At 41.7% G+C, this 12,227-nt stretch overlaps 2 protein-coding genes across 3 annotated transcripts in view; one reads left to right on the forward strand and one right to left on the reverse strand.

Annotated features, from left to right (window-relative positions):
* The window catches only part of LOC123613410 (uncharacterized), a 107,584-nt gene extending 102,086 nt beyond the window's left edge, over positions 1-5,498 (forward strand). The window contains exons 5-7 of the mRNA XM_074366614.1: positions 719-826; positions 2,561-2,790; positions 3,959-5,498. The gene's annotated coding sequence lies outside the window, so the exon portion shown is untranslated. The remainder of the gene's footprint in view (positions 1-718; positions 827-2,560; positions 2,791-3,958) is intronic.
* Positions 2,461-12,227, reverse strand: part of CHN2 (chimerin 2) — a 268,979-nt gene continuing 259,212 nt past the window's right edge. For both annotated transcript variants that reach the window (XM_074367307.1, XM_074367308.1), the window contains exons 10-13: positions 11,224-11,301; positions 8,858-8,995; positions 7,072-7,177; positions 2,461-4,295 (exon numbers count right to left, since the gene is read on the reverse strand). In XM_074367307.1, coding sequence (XP_074223408.1) covers positions 4,124-4,295; positions 7,072-7,177; positions 8,858-8,995; positions 11,224-11,301 — 494 coding nt within the window. In that variant the 3' untranslated portion in view covers positions 2,461-4,123. The remainder of the gene's footprint in view (positions 4,296-7,071; positions 7,178-8,857; positions 8,996-11,223; positions 11,302-12,227) is intronic.

Consider the following 12,227-nt stretch of genomic DNA (forward strand, 5'->3'; position numbering starts at 1 on the left):
GAGGTCCTTGGGTATGATGGTATCTGTTCAACTCACGAAAAAAAAAGTGACCTTGGCTCGTTTGCATTTACAAAGCATCTAACTAAACAAACCCCTCCAAAGCACAGGGTCTAACACAGTGCCTTGCACGTAGCAAAATACCTCGAAATGGAACAAAGAGATGGGTTAGGACTTTGTGAAACAAACCTGAAGACAAGGGAAAGGGTCTTTCCAAACCGCATTCATGAGCCCCTCTATATTTGATTACATTAAAGTGGACCTCACTTGCCCTCTCCTGCTCTCATCTCCCCCCCGCTGCATACCCCAGAGAACCCCGAATCAGGCCTCTCCTGTATTTCTGCTCTGTGTCTTGGGCAGTCCCATTCAATCCCATGGTTCCAGTTGTTACCTCTCATGTCCCTTCCAAATCCTTACCTCCAGCTTGGTTCTGTTAATGCTGTTGAGCATGAAATATCTCAGTCTGGACATTTCACAGCTGTCTCTGTTTCATCACGTCCAACACGGAACTCACCATCTCTCTTACTTTCTCTACCCCTCCTCAAGAACTGCTGGCTCTTTCTGGGTCCATTTCAGAAAATATTATCAGGTTGTTAAATTAAGCACTGTGAGAGTCATCTTTGATTCTTTAGTCCAATCTGTAATCAATTTTTTCAACTCTACCTCCTAAATATAACTCAGTCCTGTCTGTTTATCTCTGCCTTGCTACCACGTGATCCAGGCTTCATCACTTTAGTCTTATAATGACAACGACACACATCTATGTGACCCCCGGCGTCGACTCTCACCACCCCTACCTGTGCATATTCTCAGATGGAGCCACACTCAAGTAAGTTATCTTTTAAAAAAGTAAACTAGATTGTGTCATTTGTTTCTTAAAACCCATTAATGCTAAACGCAATGTGGTGTCCTCGATTGTATCCTGGAACAGAAAAAGGACATTAGTGGAAAGCTCATAGAATCTGAAAAAAGCCTGGCGTTTACTTAATAGTAATATACTCACGTTGGTTTCGTATTTTAATAAATGTACTGTGGTTATATAAGATGTTAATATTAGAAGAAAGTGGGTGAGGAGTACACAAGAACTCTCTGTAGTATCTTTGCAACTTTTCTGTAAATATAAAACTACTCCAAAATTAAGTTTATTTAAAAAAAAAATTAGTAGCACCAGACCTCCTTAACATGACCAGCTTTCTCTCTGCAGCCAAACTGAACTTTTTATTTAATTCTTCTAGTGAGATAAACCCTTTCCTTGCCAGTATTCACAGTGTCTGGCCCATTAATAAGTGCTTGATAAATATTTGTTGAAAATTAATGAATACTACTTTAAAAAAAAATCAAAAGACTGACTATACATTTGGGGATTGATAGATCTTGGGAATTTGTAAGCTACCTGAGTTGAGTTTTCAGCTGGAGGCAGGACAGCCCAGGCAATATGCCTGTGTGGTCTTTACTTTCCTTAGTTTCTCATATCTCCCCTCCCTCGTCCCTTCCAGGCTGCTGCCCTTGAAACTCTGCACCAGCCACAGGTGCTTGGAACCCAGGTGCCCATTTATGTTCACAGGAGAAAGAAAAGGGTCTTTCCCCACTTACACTGCCCCTATCCCACCTCCCACAACCCACTTGTGGATCATTTAATGGTGGGTTCTGGAAACAATGCTGCCTCTTTTCAGGTCTAACTGCTAGAGTTATTCCAATGGCAGGAATTGCAAGCCAGGTAAGAGGAGCCATGTCAGGCTGCCAGATGGTGGGGAAGATAGCATGGGTGAGCAGGCTTCAGACTAAAGCACAGAGGAGGGGATCAGGTGTTGTAATCACATTCGAGAAAAGGAGTCAAGTGACCCTCATTACACATTATAGAGCCGTGTTGCAATAATACGCCTTATTATTACTTGGATTTAAATTGGGACAAATCCTTTTCTCTCGTGCGTCTTCCTTTCCACCCCATGCTATATCCTTCCCTCTCTTAAGTCCTCATTCTTAAAATAATGATGATGATAAGAAATAACTATTGCTAGTTACTTTATATCATCATTTCATCTAAGGTGTCCCAATCAGAATCTGTCTCCTAGTTTTTCAGATGAGCAAACTCATTCCCAAGGCAGCCGGTAACAGGCAGATTTGCTATTCAAACGTGAGTCTTTCTGGCTCCAAAACTCTTATCTTGCCCTCCTGCACGTGGCCTAGGGTGATCTGTTCTAAACACCACGCCTCTCAATGAAGGACGCAAATGTGACGGGTCTTGTAGAAAGGGAAAGTGGAGCACTGGAAGCTTAAACGCAGGCAGGCTCCCCTGGAGGAGGGCTAGGAGGCGGGGACTCTGTGACATGCTTCTGTCTTCTCATCGTGTTTTGGTGATGACAGGAACTTTGTTGGCCAAACTCCATCTGGGAGCAATGTTTTGAATATTCTGCCCCAACCCCATCCACTCCCCAACACCAATTTCTTTTGCGTCTTCCAAAATGATAGACAGAAGAATTTAATACATTTAATGCTTTTCCTTCCATTTACACTATCATAAATTACAAAGTATTGTTCACTTCACAAAATAAAACCATTTCAGATAATTTTTTGACAGTATCAAGAAGTACATAAGCTACAACAAACAAATCTGTACAGTCGGGAGGAATGATAATAGAAGGAACCAAGCAGAACCGTTTTGACCCCCGTGTGCCGATGGAGTCCATCCCTATAGCCCTTGGGATTTTCCAGGATGTCAGCTGCACCGCCCTCCCCGCCTTCAGCTCACTTATCACACAGTAATGCTCTTCTGGTCACTCCAAAACAAGACTGGTGAGTAATTACATGAATCATCTTAGACAATCAAAGGAAAAGACACTGTAGTTGGATTTAAGAAAAAAAAAAAGAACAACCTTAGATTTACAGTTTTTGATGTTTTAAATATTTTGCCTATGTTACAAAATATAGAAATCTTGGTGTGAAAAGCTCATGCTGAGATAAATATAACCAATGAGATAGAACTGTCGTAATCAAATCATATTAAATTATTATCCATCAGAGCTATTTTTATCAAGGAGGAACAAATATTTGTAAAAATCAAACTTATTCATTCTGAATTCAAAAAATAGGCTTGTTTACAAAACAAAAATGAAAAAAAATCAACAATTCTGCAGATTCACTTTTCATAATTACAGAAATGTGGCAAAAGTACAACTTGCCATTAACAGATGAATTCAGAGTGCTTGTCTGAAAAGAAAAGAGGAAAAGTGCTAACTTTTTACGCGGCCCAGACATAACCAGTGTTCCCAAATCATTTTACGTAAAATAACCACATTCTACATGTTCTGGGATGTACACACAGGATCTGGAAAGACTATGACCAATTCCAAAACGTACTTTGGGATTTCACACAATTTGTATGGAAAGAAAATTGGTGATGTTTCAGACCATCTTACAATTGCTATAAACATACACCATACGGTAGCAAAATGCCAGTGCTCAACAGCAGAAACTATCAAAAGCAGGGCCACAGATGGGAGGTGAAATTTCATTGCAAAGCACTGATAAGGACAGAGGTATGTCAAGATAATACTGCATTCATGGTAAACTTTTTCAGGGATCACAGCAAGAAGGCAGGACAAGGTACACAGGGTAATAATCAATGCACTGCATTGAGTTCTATTTGCTAAAATAAAGTAACATTCTTGCAGCTAAAATAAAAATACATTTTACAATATAAGTTTCATTTAACATTTAACATATAGAATTGTCTTTTCTTTTTTGTAAGTGGAAAATGTATAACTGTATCAAGTACCTCTATGAATTAAGCTCCCTTTTATTACTGATAAGACTGAAGTTTAAAGGTCTACATTTTTTTTTAATAAGTTAAAGAAAGATTTATTAATCACTCTTCCAGCAAAACAGACAGACATACGAGGCACGGCAAAGACCAGAGGAGAGGGCTTTTTCTCACCCGCATCTTTGCTGTTCTCCCTTCTAGGGGCCAGTGTCTATGAGACACAGCAGCCGACCTGGCAGTCCACTGCGGTCCAGGAAATTCTGTCACTTGTTTGGAAAACAGAACCAGTCTAAGAAATGGTTTTATTTCTTTAGCCTTATCAGCTTTAGATGGGGCTGGGGCCATTCAGTTCATTTCCCTGGTGGCTTAAAACAAAACATCTTCGTTTTCTATTAAAATCTGCACAATCAGCTTTTGGTACCGCATGTCATGGAGGGTGGTGAGGGTGCTGTCCTCAGGGGGCCTCATCAGAGTGGGCCCGAACACGATCCCCAGATTTTCAGCATTCATTAAATTGTCCTTTTCATTCAGAGTCACCCTGCAAGACAAACATACACAGAGACCTTACACGGGCTTGCTGGTGGATTGGTGTACTGATTATGTACCCCAAGAACGTCTCCGGTTTGGGAATTTTCCAAAGAAAACTGAGAATTAGTATTACAGAAAAGTATTTTTTAAAAGGTAATTTTCTGATTTTTTTTTTTTTTTATTAGACTGTTGGCATAGCTTTCAGCCAGGGGACGTGAACTGCTAAGTGAATCTGGTATAGGCAGAGTTTTCAAAATTATAAAATCAATCCTTCTCACTAAATAAATGTGGAACTCTCACTGAGGGAACATCATTGGTTTGAAGGGGCAGTAGGTTATTAGGTGGTCCATAGTGCATTCAGATTTTAGTCTAGGCTTGTATGCAAGTTTTTTTTTTTTTTCCTCCCTCCTGTCGCTTTCTGCTGGTCTGTATGCTGACAAGCCAGGAGGCAGAGGGCAGATTCCCTGTCTGCTGGCAGGGCTAGTGCCCGAGGAGAAAGGTCACATGGAAGATGGGGCTGCTACGAGTTTAGGAATAGCCAAGCCATCATCACGGGACTGGGGAATAGCTGGAATGTGGCCAAAGGGGAAAGCAGTTGACATTACTTCTAGTTCCCACAGGATGAGGTCTGGAGCATTAATTATCGTTGGAATTCAAAATCATCATTTCAACATCCAGATAAGAACTGCAAAGCCTTTAAGAATGAACTTCAAAGTTGGCTTAATACCTTTCTAGTAGAATAAAAAGATAATCTCCCAGATTCTTGCTTGAAGGAATTTAGGTTCTAGAATGTTCAAAACAGATCTAAAAGGGAGTACCTTCTCCAAAGAAGAACAAAATAGGACTAACATATGTTTAGGTTTTGCACAGGAGATCATCCCTTCGTGTCTATTCTCTCGAAGCTAATTAAGACTAGCCATTTAGCATTATTGCAGGAAGGTCAGCTCAACTTGCATGATTTTCATGTTGCAAAGCTAAGAGGGAGGTAGAAAGAGGACATTCTTTGCTATTAAACTGATCACAACCTCCCATTAAGTCAGGCACCACATCTGACCAACTAAGATGGTGAGCAAGCCCTCCATAATAAAAATACTATGTAATTGGCATTTAAGATTCAACTGGGACATGTCAGCATTTTGCCTGAAAATGTTACTTTGCCTTCCAAAGTATAACAATTGGACACTGAAAGAAATAAAGCGAATTGAAAGCTGGGCTAACATTCAAGTCTATTTTTTAATCCAAAAATTACTGTACTCTGAAATTCAATAAATTAAAATGGGAACCTTCTGAGCTAAATGTTACATCTCTGATCACCTTGAATAAGCAACAGTATTTATATGTTTTATAAGGTTTCTACCTTATAAAAAAATAAAAACCTCAATGCCTTGGTGTTTCTGCAGTATTCTCAACCTGCTTTCTTTCACTTACTGAATGGATCTGTAAGTTGGTCAGTACAGAAAATTTTTGGTTTATTTTATCTAAGAATGGACTGTTGCCATGTATCTTCCAAAAACACAGAGGAAGGCACACAGAAGTGCCTTGATGCCGCCAACATCTCAAAGACCAACTCATGGACCTCATTATACAAGTATGGGGAAGGAAAGAGATCCATGGTTTAAGGAAAAGAGTCTGGAACCAGAGGCTTCTGTATTGTGTAAACACCCACCTCCATCGGTCTCACATGCTCTCACACAGACAGCCCGGTGTGCAGCCCTCTGTGGCAGGCACCCTCTGAGATGGCCCCCAGTGATCCTGGAATTCATACCCTTTTGTGATCCCTTCCCCTAGAGCATGGGCTGGACCTAGTGACTTGCTTCTAACAAACAGAGTACAGCGAAAGCGATGGGATGTGACTTCTGAGGTTAGGTTACAGGAAGACTGTCTTTCACTGTGGGTGTTCTTGCTTGCTTGCTATAAGGGAAGCCAGCTGCCACTTGGGGAGCTGCCCATAGGGAGGCTCAAATGGCAGGGAACTGAGGGTGGCCTCCAGAGAACAGTCAGCAAGAGAGTGCGGCCTCCAGTCCAATAGCCTCAGAGGAACTGAATCCTGCCAAAAACCATGTGAGTGGGCTTGGAAGTGGATGCTCCTTCACTCAGACCTTCAGATGAGACTGTATCCTGGCTCTCAGTTTGACGGCAACCTCATTATAAACCTTGACCCAGAGGCACCCAACAAAGCCAATCTGGATTCCTGATCACAAAGACTATGCAATAATAAATGTCTGTTGTTTTTAGCTACTAAGTTTTGGGGCAATTTGTTACTCAGTGATAGATAACTAATACATCAGGTAAAACAAGAGATCAGGGTGGGGATGGGGGAGTCTGGGACTGGTGTGACAGGAGGAGGAAGAACAGAACACAGAGTACAAGGCTTGTGTGCGAGGAAGATGCAGATATAAAGGCAGTGTAGACCAATAGTTAAGACAGAATATGGGTTCTGGGTCAGACTGGATTTCAATCCCTGCTTTACTTCACCTCTTTGCATCAGTTACTTAACTTATATAAGCTTTAGCAATATTATCTGTAACATGAGGCCCCTAACAGTACCTCATAGAGATAACACACCTCAAGTGCGTGGAGGAGTCCCTGCCACAGAGCGAGTGTGCTAGCAGTTATAAACGGGGCTGGCCTGGAGAAAGCAGCCTAGTTCACTCTAAAGGGGGATGTATCCACTTGGTGGGTTGGAGAGGAAGTTTGTGAACTCTTCCTAATGCACTCACTGCCCCGGGGCAGATAGGGTGTGCCGAGGCGGTGCCCAGGCGGTGCCAGAGGAGGTGTCAGCTTACTTCTTGAGGTGGATCATCAGGTATCGGAGGGTCTCATAGTGGGCAGGAGGCAGCAGCATCAGCACTTCATGGACTGCTTCCAGCCTCTCATCTGCATTGGAGATTTCTGTGAAGATCACGGAGAGTGAATATTAGTGCAGTGCTGAGACATTCAAGTTTTCAGAGAAGTAACAAGAAGTTTGGTCTGTTCTAGCTACAGATGAAGGGGAAGTCTAATAAGTTCATGCAATTTTGGGTAATATTTCACTTAAAGTAATCAACTTGTTTGTGTCTTGCCTTATTCTAGAAAGGGTTTGAGGCTGGAACCACAGGCATGTTGAACGCCCGCTGGCTGCATGGCAGGAGGCTGCACACGGTCCCTGCCCTGTGAATCTGCAGTCCCGCACATGCTTACTGGAGGCACGTGCACAGACTTGTGCTTTGCCCATCTTCTGAATGCTGGGTTTGCTAGAAATGTCACTATCACCAGCTTTAACTTAAACTGGACTATACTTGGCAGCATCCTCTTGAAGTTGTCTAATAAGTCTTTCCCTGGCAGGTTTTCCTAACTGAATACACTTTACAACGCAAAGGCCCTGCAGGTGAGCCAGCCAACTTGCTCTGCAGTGATGGCACTTTTCACCCAAATGTCGGCATGGGTGACCCCAGAGTGCCGTCCAGGGTAGGAAGTAGATACTAGGCACATTAACAATGGGAGGAAGCACGCCTGCTTCTGCTTTCCAGGACTCTGATAGGTATTGGCAGCTGCTCAAAGAAAGCTCTCCTAGTCACTCTCTCTGGGGCAGAGGGTACCCTGCTGCCAGAACTTTCTCCCCCAAGATCACCAGGACCCAGGAAAGACTGCTCTCACCAGGGAGGAGGGCTGCAGCTCATCTGGAAGGTGTATCTTGTGTTAATCCCATCCGGCCCACATCTTTCCCCGTCAGGCATCTCATTACTGTATTTAGCAACACATACCTTTAAAGATTATATTTTTTTTATAAAAACTTCCTCAAAGTGCACTTGACTTCACTAGATGCATTCTAGCATCTGAATCTCCCATTCTTCACTATGTTGCTGGACAAAGTGTAGTGCAGCTCAGCCCCACCGCCCCCTCCACCCCGCCATACACTGTGGTCCTCTCTCCTGGCCTCAGTGACCCAAGTGCCAAACCCTGAATGAGCAACTGAGGGCTGATGGAAAACTGACGCTGATGTTCCATTCCTGGATCTGTGAGCTCAGCTCTGTAAGCCTCAGCTTTCCTTCTCTGTAAAGTGGGATTAGAGTATTTGCCTCATCAGGTAGATTAAACTAGGAGATGGTGAGAATTCCAATTCTAGTACTTGACACAATATATTCTTGGGATACTACTAATTTTGAACAGCATCAATGTGTAAAACTTGGGGTATGACTTCAATTGATCAGCAATGGGATTCTGCCTAATAGATGAAAGAATGAATCTATACAGTCCCCATTGAAGAACATCTGATTGTTTACTACAGAAGCATTCTGCTTCCAGCACATAACCGAGTAGGTCTGACTGTGCTGGTTCTCAGCAAAGGAGGAACGATGGGGAGAGACAGAGCTGCCTGGCATCCAGCTTCAGACGAGTAGAGCTGGCTTAACGCTGGTTCAACTCAGCTGGTGAACGATGCCTGGTTTTCTATGAACTGTACCATTGTGCCTTCACTTGGCAAAGCAGGTCCTCATGCAAAACTTCATCAGGTCTGAGTTTTAATTTTCTTGCAGTCAAAAGCATTGCACTTAAAAACTTGGTGCCAGTAAAAAATTAGTTCTCAATACTTACTTGCTGCTTCTATAAATTTGGAATAGGTATCATAGGTGATGACGGGAATGGGTAAGTCTCTGAAATACAGTTTAAGGGCTCCAGTGATGATGTTTATGTCTGGATAGATGTTGGCAGATATATCTGCCTTTTCACCATCTGAAAAACAATCATTGATCCAGTTCCTAATTAGGACCTTATTTCACCGAGTTAAAGCATGCCCAGAAAGAAAAAAAGATCCAACAATGAATGCTCCCTTACAAGTCTCAGCTGACTACTTTGGCTTCTAGTAACACCGAGATGCAGGAAGGAACAAAAAGAAGTTTGGTAAGAGGGATTTTGGGTCTGAGGGTAAGTGCAGCCAAAAGGGTGGTGAAACAGACTTAAAATAGTTCTTTGGGTCCCAGCCCCTGGTAATTTGCTAAACAGAAATCGAGCACAGTAATTTATATTCTAGACACAAAGGTTCATAATGGAGTAACAATCTATTCTGAAATAAAAATCAAGAAGCTTTTCGAGAGTATTCTTTGGGCTCGGATTTGAAGATCACATACATCCAATAATGGCTGAATATCTTTAGTTTCAATTGTCTCTTTCAGGCTTGTAGATGTTTCTTTTAACTTGGTTATTCTTTCCCCAGTCCTTAGGAATTTAATCTGGGAAACTTTAACCCTCCATCATGTATAGATAATATTGTATTTCTTACTATTTTTTACAATCATTCTGAAGACATTTTTTGACTTTTGTTTTACTATTTGTAAATATCAGTCCAATTTAATTGGTCACAGTCTATAAAATTTTTTGGATAAAAATATGTTTCAATCATATAGGGGCTATTAGCATTTTCTTTTATAAGAAGAGCTGAAGCAAATTTGGTTCTGAGGATGTAAAAAGCTGCTAATGTACTGAAAACAGTAAGAGTATGGCAGATATGCCATATGATCCTGTTATGTACATATTTAATAAACATTTATTGGGAATTTATCATGTGCCAGGCACTGTTAAGCCCTAGTAGATCGCAGAAGGAAAGACATACAGTTGTCCCTCAGTATCCATGGAGGACTGGTTCCAGGAACCCCCCATCACTTAGATACCAAAATCCGCAGATGCTCAAGTCCCTTACATAAAATGGCTTAGTATTTGTATATAACCTATGCACATCCTCCCGTACACTTTAAATCATCTCTAGATTACTTATACTACTTAATATAGTGTAAATGATAGGGAAATAATGTTAATACAATGTAAATGCTATGTAAATAGCTGCCAGTATGTGGCAAATTGAAGTCTTGCTTTTTGTAACTTTCTGGAATTAAAAAAAAAAATTTGATCCATGATTGGTTGACTTTAAGGATGTGAAACCCACAGATACAGAGGGTCAACTGTACTCCCTTCAAATAACTCTAGTCAGATTGGGAGTCAGGCATGCAACTCAACAATGACTAGAAAATGAGAAGATTGCTACGTGGAAGGACAGAGGAAAAGGAAATGGAAGTCTTAGATCAGCTTGGAGTGGTCGGGGAGGATTCACGAAAGAGGTGCTTCCCAGGCAGAGATGTGAACACATTCAAGATGGACAGAGCAATGTGAGCCCAGGTCCTTGTTCATAAAAAGATGTAGGGAGTATTTCAATATTGCTGGGGTATAAAGTATGCAGAGAGGAGGAACTGACCATGAGCCTGAACAGACAGGGCAGCTAAATCACAGAGACCTCATCTACTGCTCTATAGAGCGGTGGGTCTGTCTGTCTAGTAGGCTGCAGGCTTTATCTCCTGACTGGCTGTACCAGAGTTATTTGGATTTTTCAACAGAAGTACAGATTCTTGGGCTCACCCAGCTTCCTGAATGAGTCCCCAGGATAGGCCCTGGTGATCTGTATTTTTAACAAGTTCCCAAGTTGGCTCATGGTATCTGGCCTAAGAGTGAACATGGCCTAGAGGACACATGGCACAGGCATAAAGAACAAAAGGAGTTACATCCTTGTGCGGGGGGTCCCCTTCATCCCTATGCTCTCTTCTTTGGAGCTTTGGGAGAAGAGTCAATGGGATCCTGAGATGGAGGCTGAAGGTACCCTGGTGCCACGTGGACTGACCATAAATAAATGTTGGGCAACCAAGTCAAGAATCTTAATGGCACCAAATGCTGTTGATCATTTAAGTAGTATTTTAAATTCACTTCCCCATGTTGTCAATTGTCCATGACTTTTAAAGAAACACCTTCCCCAGAGGAGCAGAGAACTATGATACTTGTAAACCATTACTCCTTGGCTTCCTAAAGAACAGCCCTCAGTAGCTCTAAAACCCCACTCCCACTATGAATAAAATCTGGTTCCAAAAGACAGGGTGCTAAGGATAAGTCATTTGGCACTTAAGAAAGTGCAAACCTACCTCTGTCAAATGCCATTTTAACATCTTCAATGTGTTCAGTGAACCCAGAGACTCTATAAAGGCCTTCTGACTTTAATCCTGTTAAAAAAGAAAGAGACAGATAAATTTTAACTTTTACTTCCTGAAACATCTAAGAAAGAATCTAATTTCCTATCTACACTGGGTGCTATCAGGAAATGAGCAAATATAGCCAGTGCTCATATATATTACACACTGTCACGTCAGAACTTGAACTTGTCCATCTCAGTTTCCATGCAAGTTTGTCTTCATTGGCTTGTGTGGCAGTGGGGACCTCAGCGATCTGCTCTTCTTTCTGCCTGGCTTTGCGAAGTGAACCCATGTTTAAGATTCTCATCAAATGTGGTCTCCTGCTTTCTTTGTTCATCTGACTGCTGGATGCAGTTCCACTGTTTCAGGCAGCCAGCCGCTTTCTCCCCTGTGCCATACCACACGTAGCACTGTGCTAGGTGCACATCCACGTATGAGTGTGTGGTTACGTATTCTCCTGATTTTATTGGAACTGTCCAAATTCTATAGCCTTTTATGTTTAATCATAAACATGACAATATGTTAAACGTTTAACTAAATCTGACTGACTTAATTGTTATACGGTCAAATAAATGATCGTACAAACAGATGCAGGAAAATAAAATTCAAATAAATGATTCTGGAAACTTGATCACTGTATATGTAGGCTAAGAAAAAGATGTGGGTTCTGCTCCTAAATCTTATACTGATTTGTTAAGATACATCTTAAGGCTTAGCCCAGTCCCCAACATATCAGAAGGGATAGAGGACAAGATTCCAGACCTTGTATGTCAAAAACTAGCTGCTTTCAAACTACAGCTGCAGTAATAATAAACAAGCAAGTAAATAGCTTCCACTGCTGCTGCAGGATGCTCTGTCAAACCCTTGACAATTAATATATACTCCTGTTTTTCACGTGTACTATCCACCTTATATGAGGGGTGGCATCGGGTCTGTATCAGAGAGAAATGCATCGC

This window comes from Camelus bactrianus, chromosome 7, assembly GCF_048773025.1.
Source record: "Camelus bactrianus isolate YW-2024 breed Bactrian camel chromosome 7, ASM4877302v1, whole genome shotgun sequence".
Classification (NCBI taxonomy): domain Eukaryota; kingdom Metazoa; phylum Chordata; class Mammalia; order Artiodactyla; family Camelidae; genus Camelus; species Camelus bactrianus.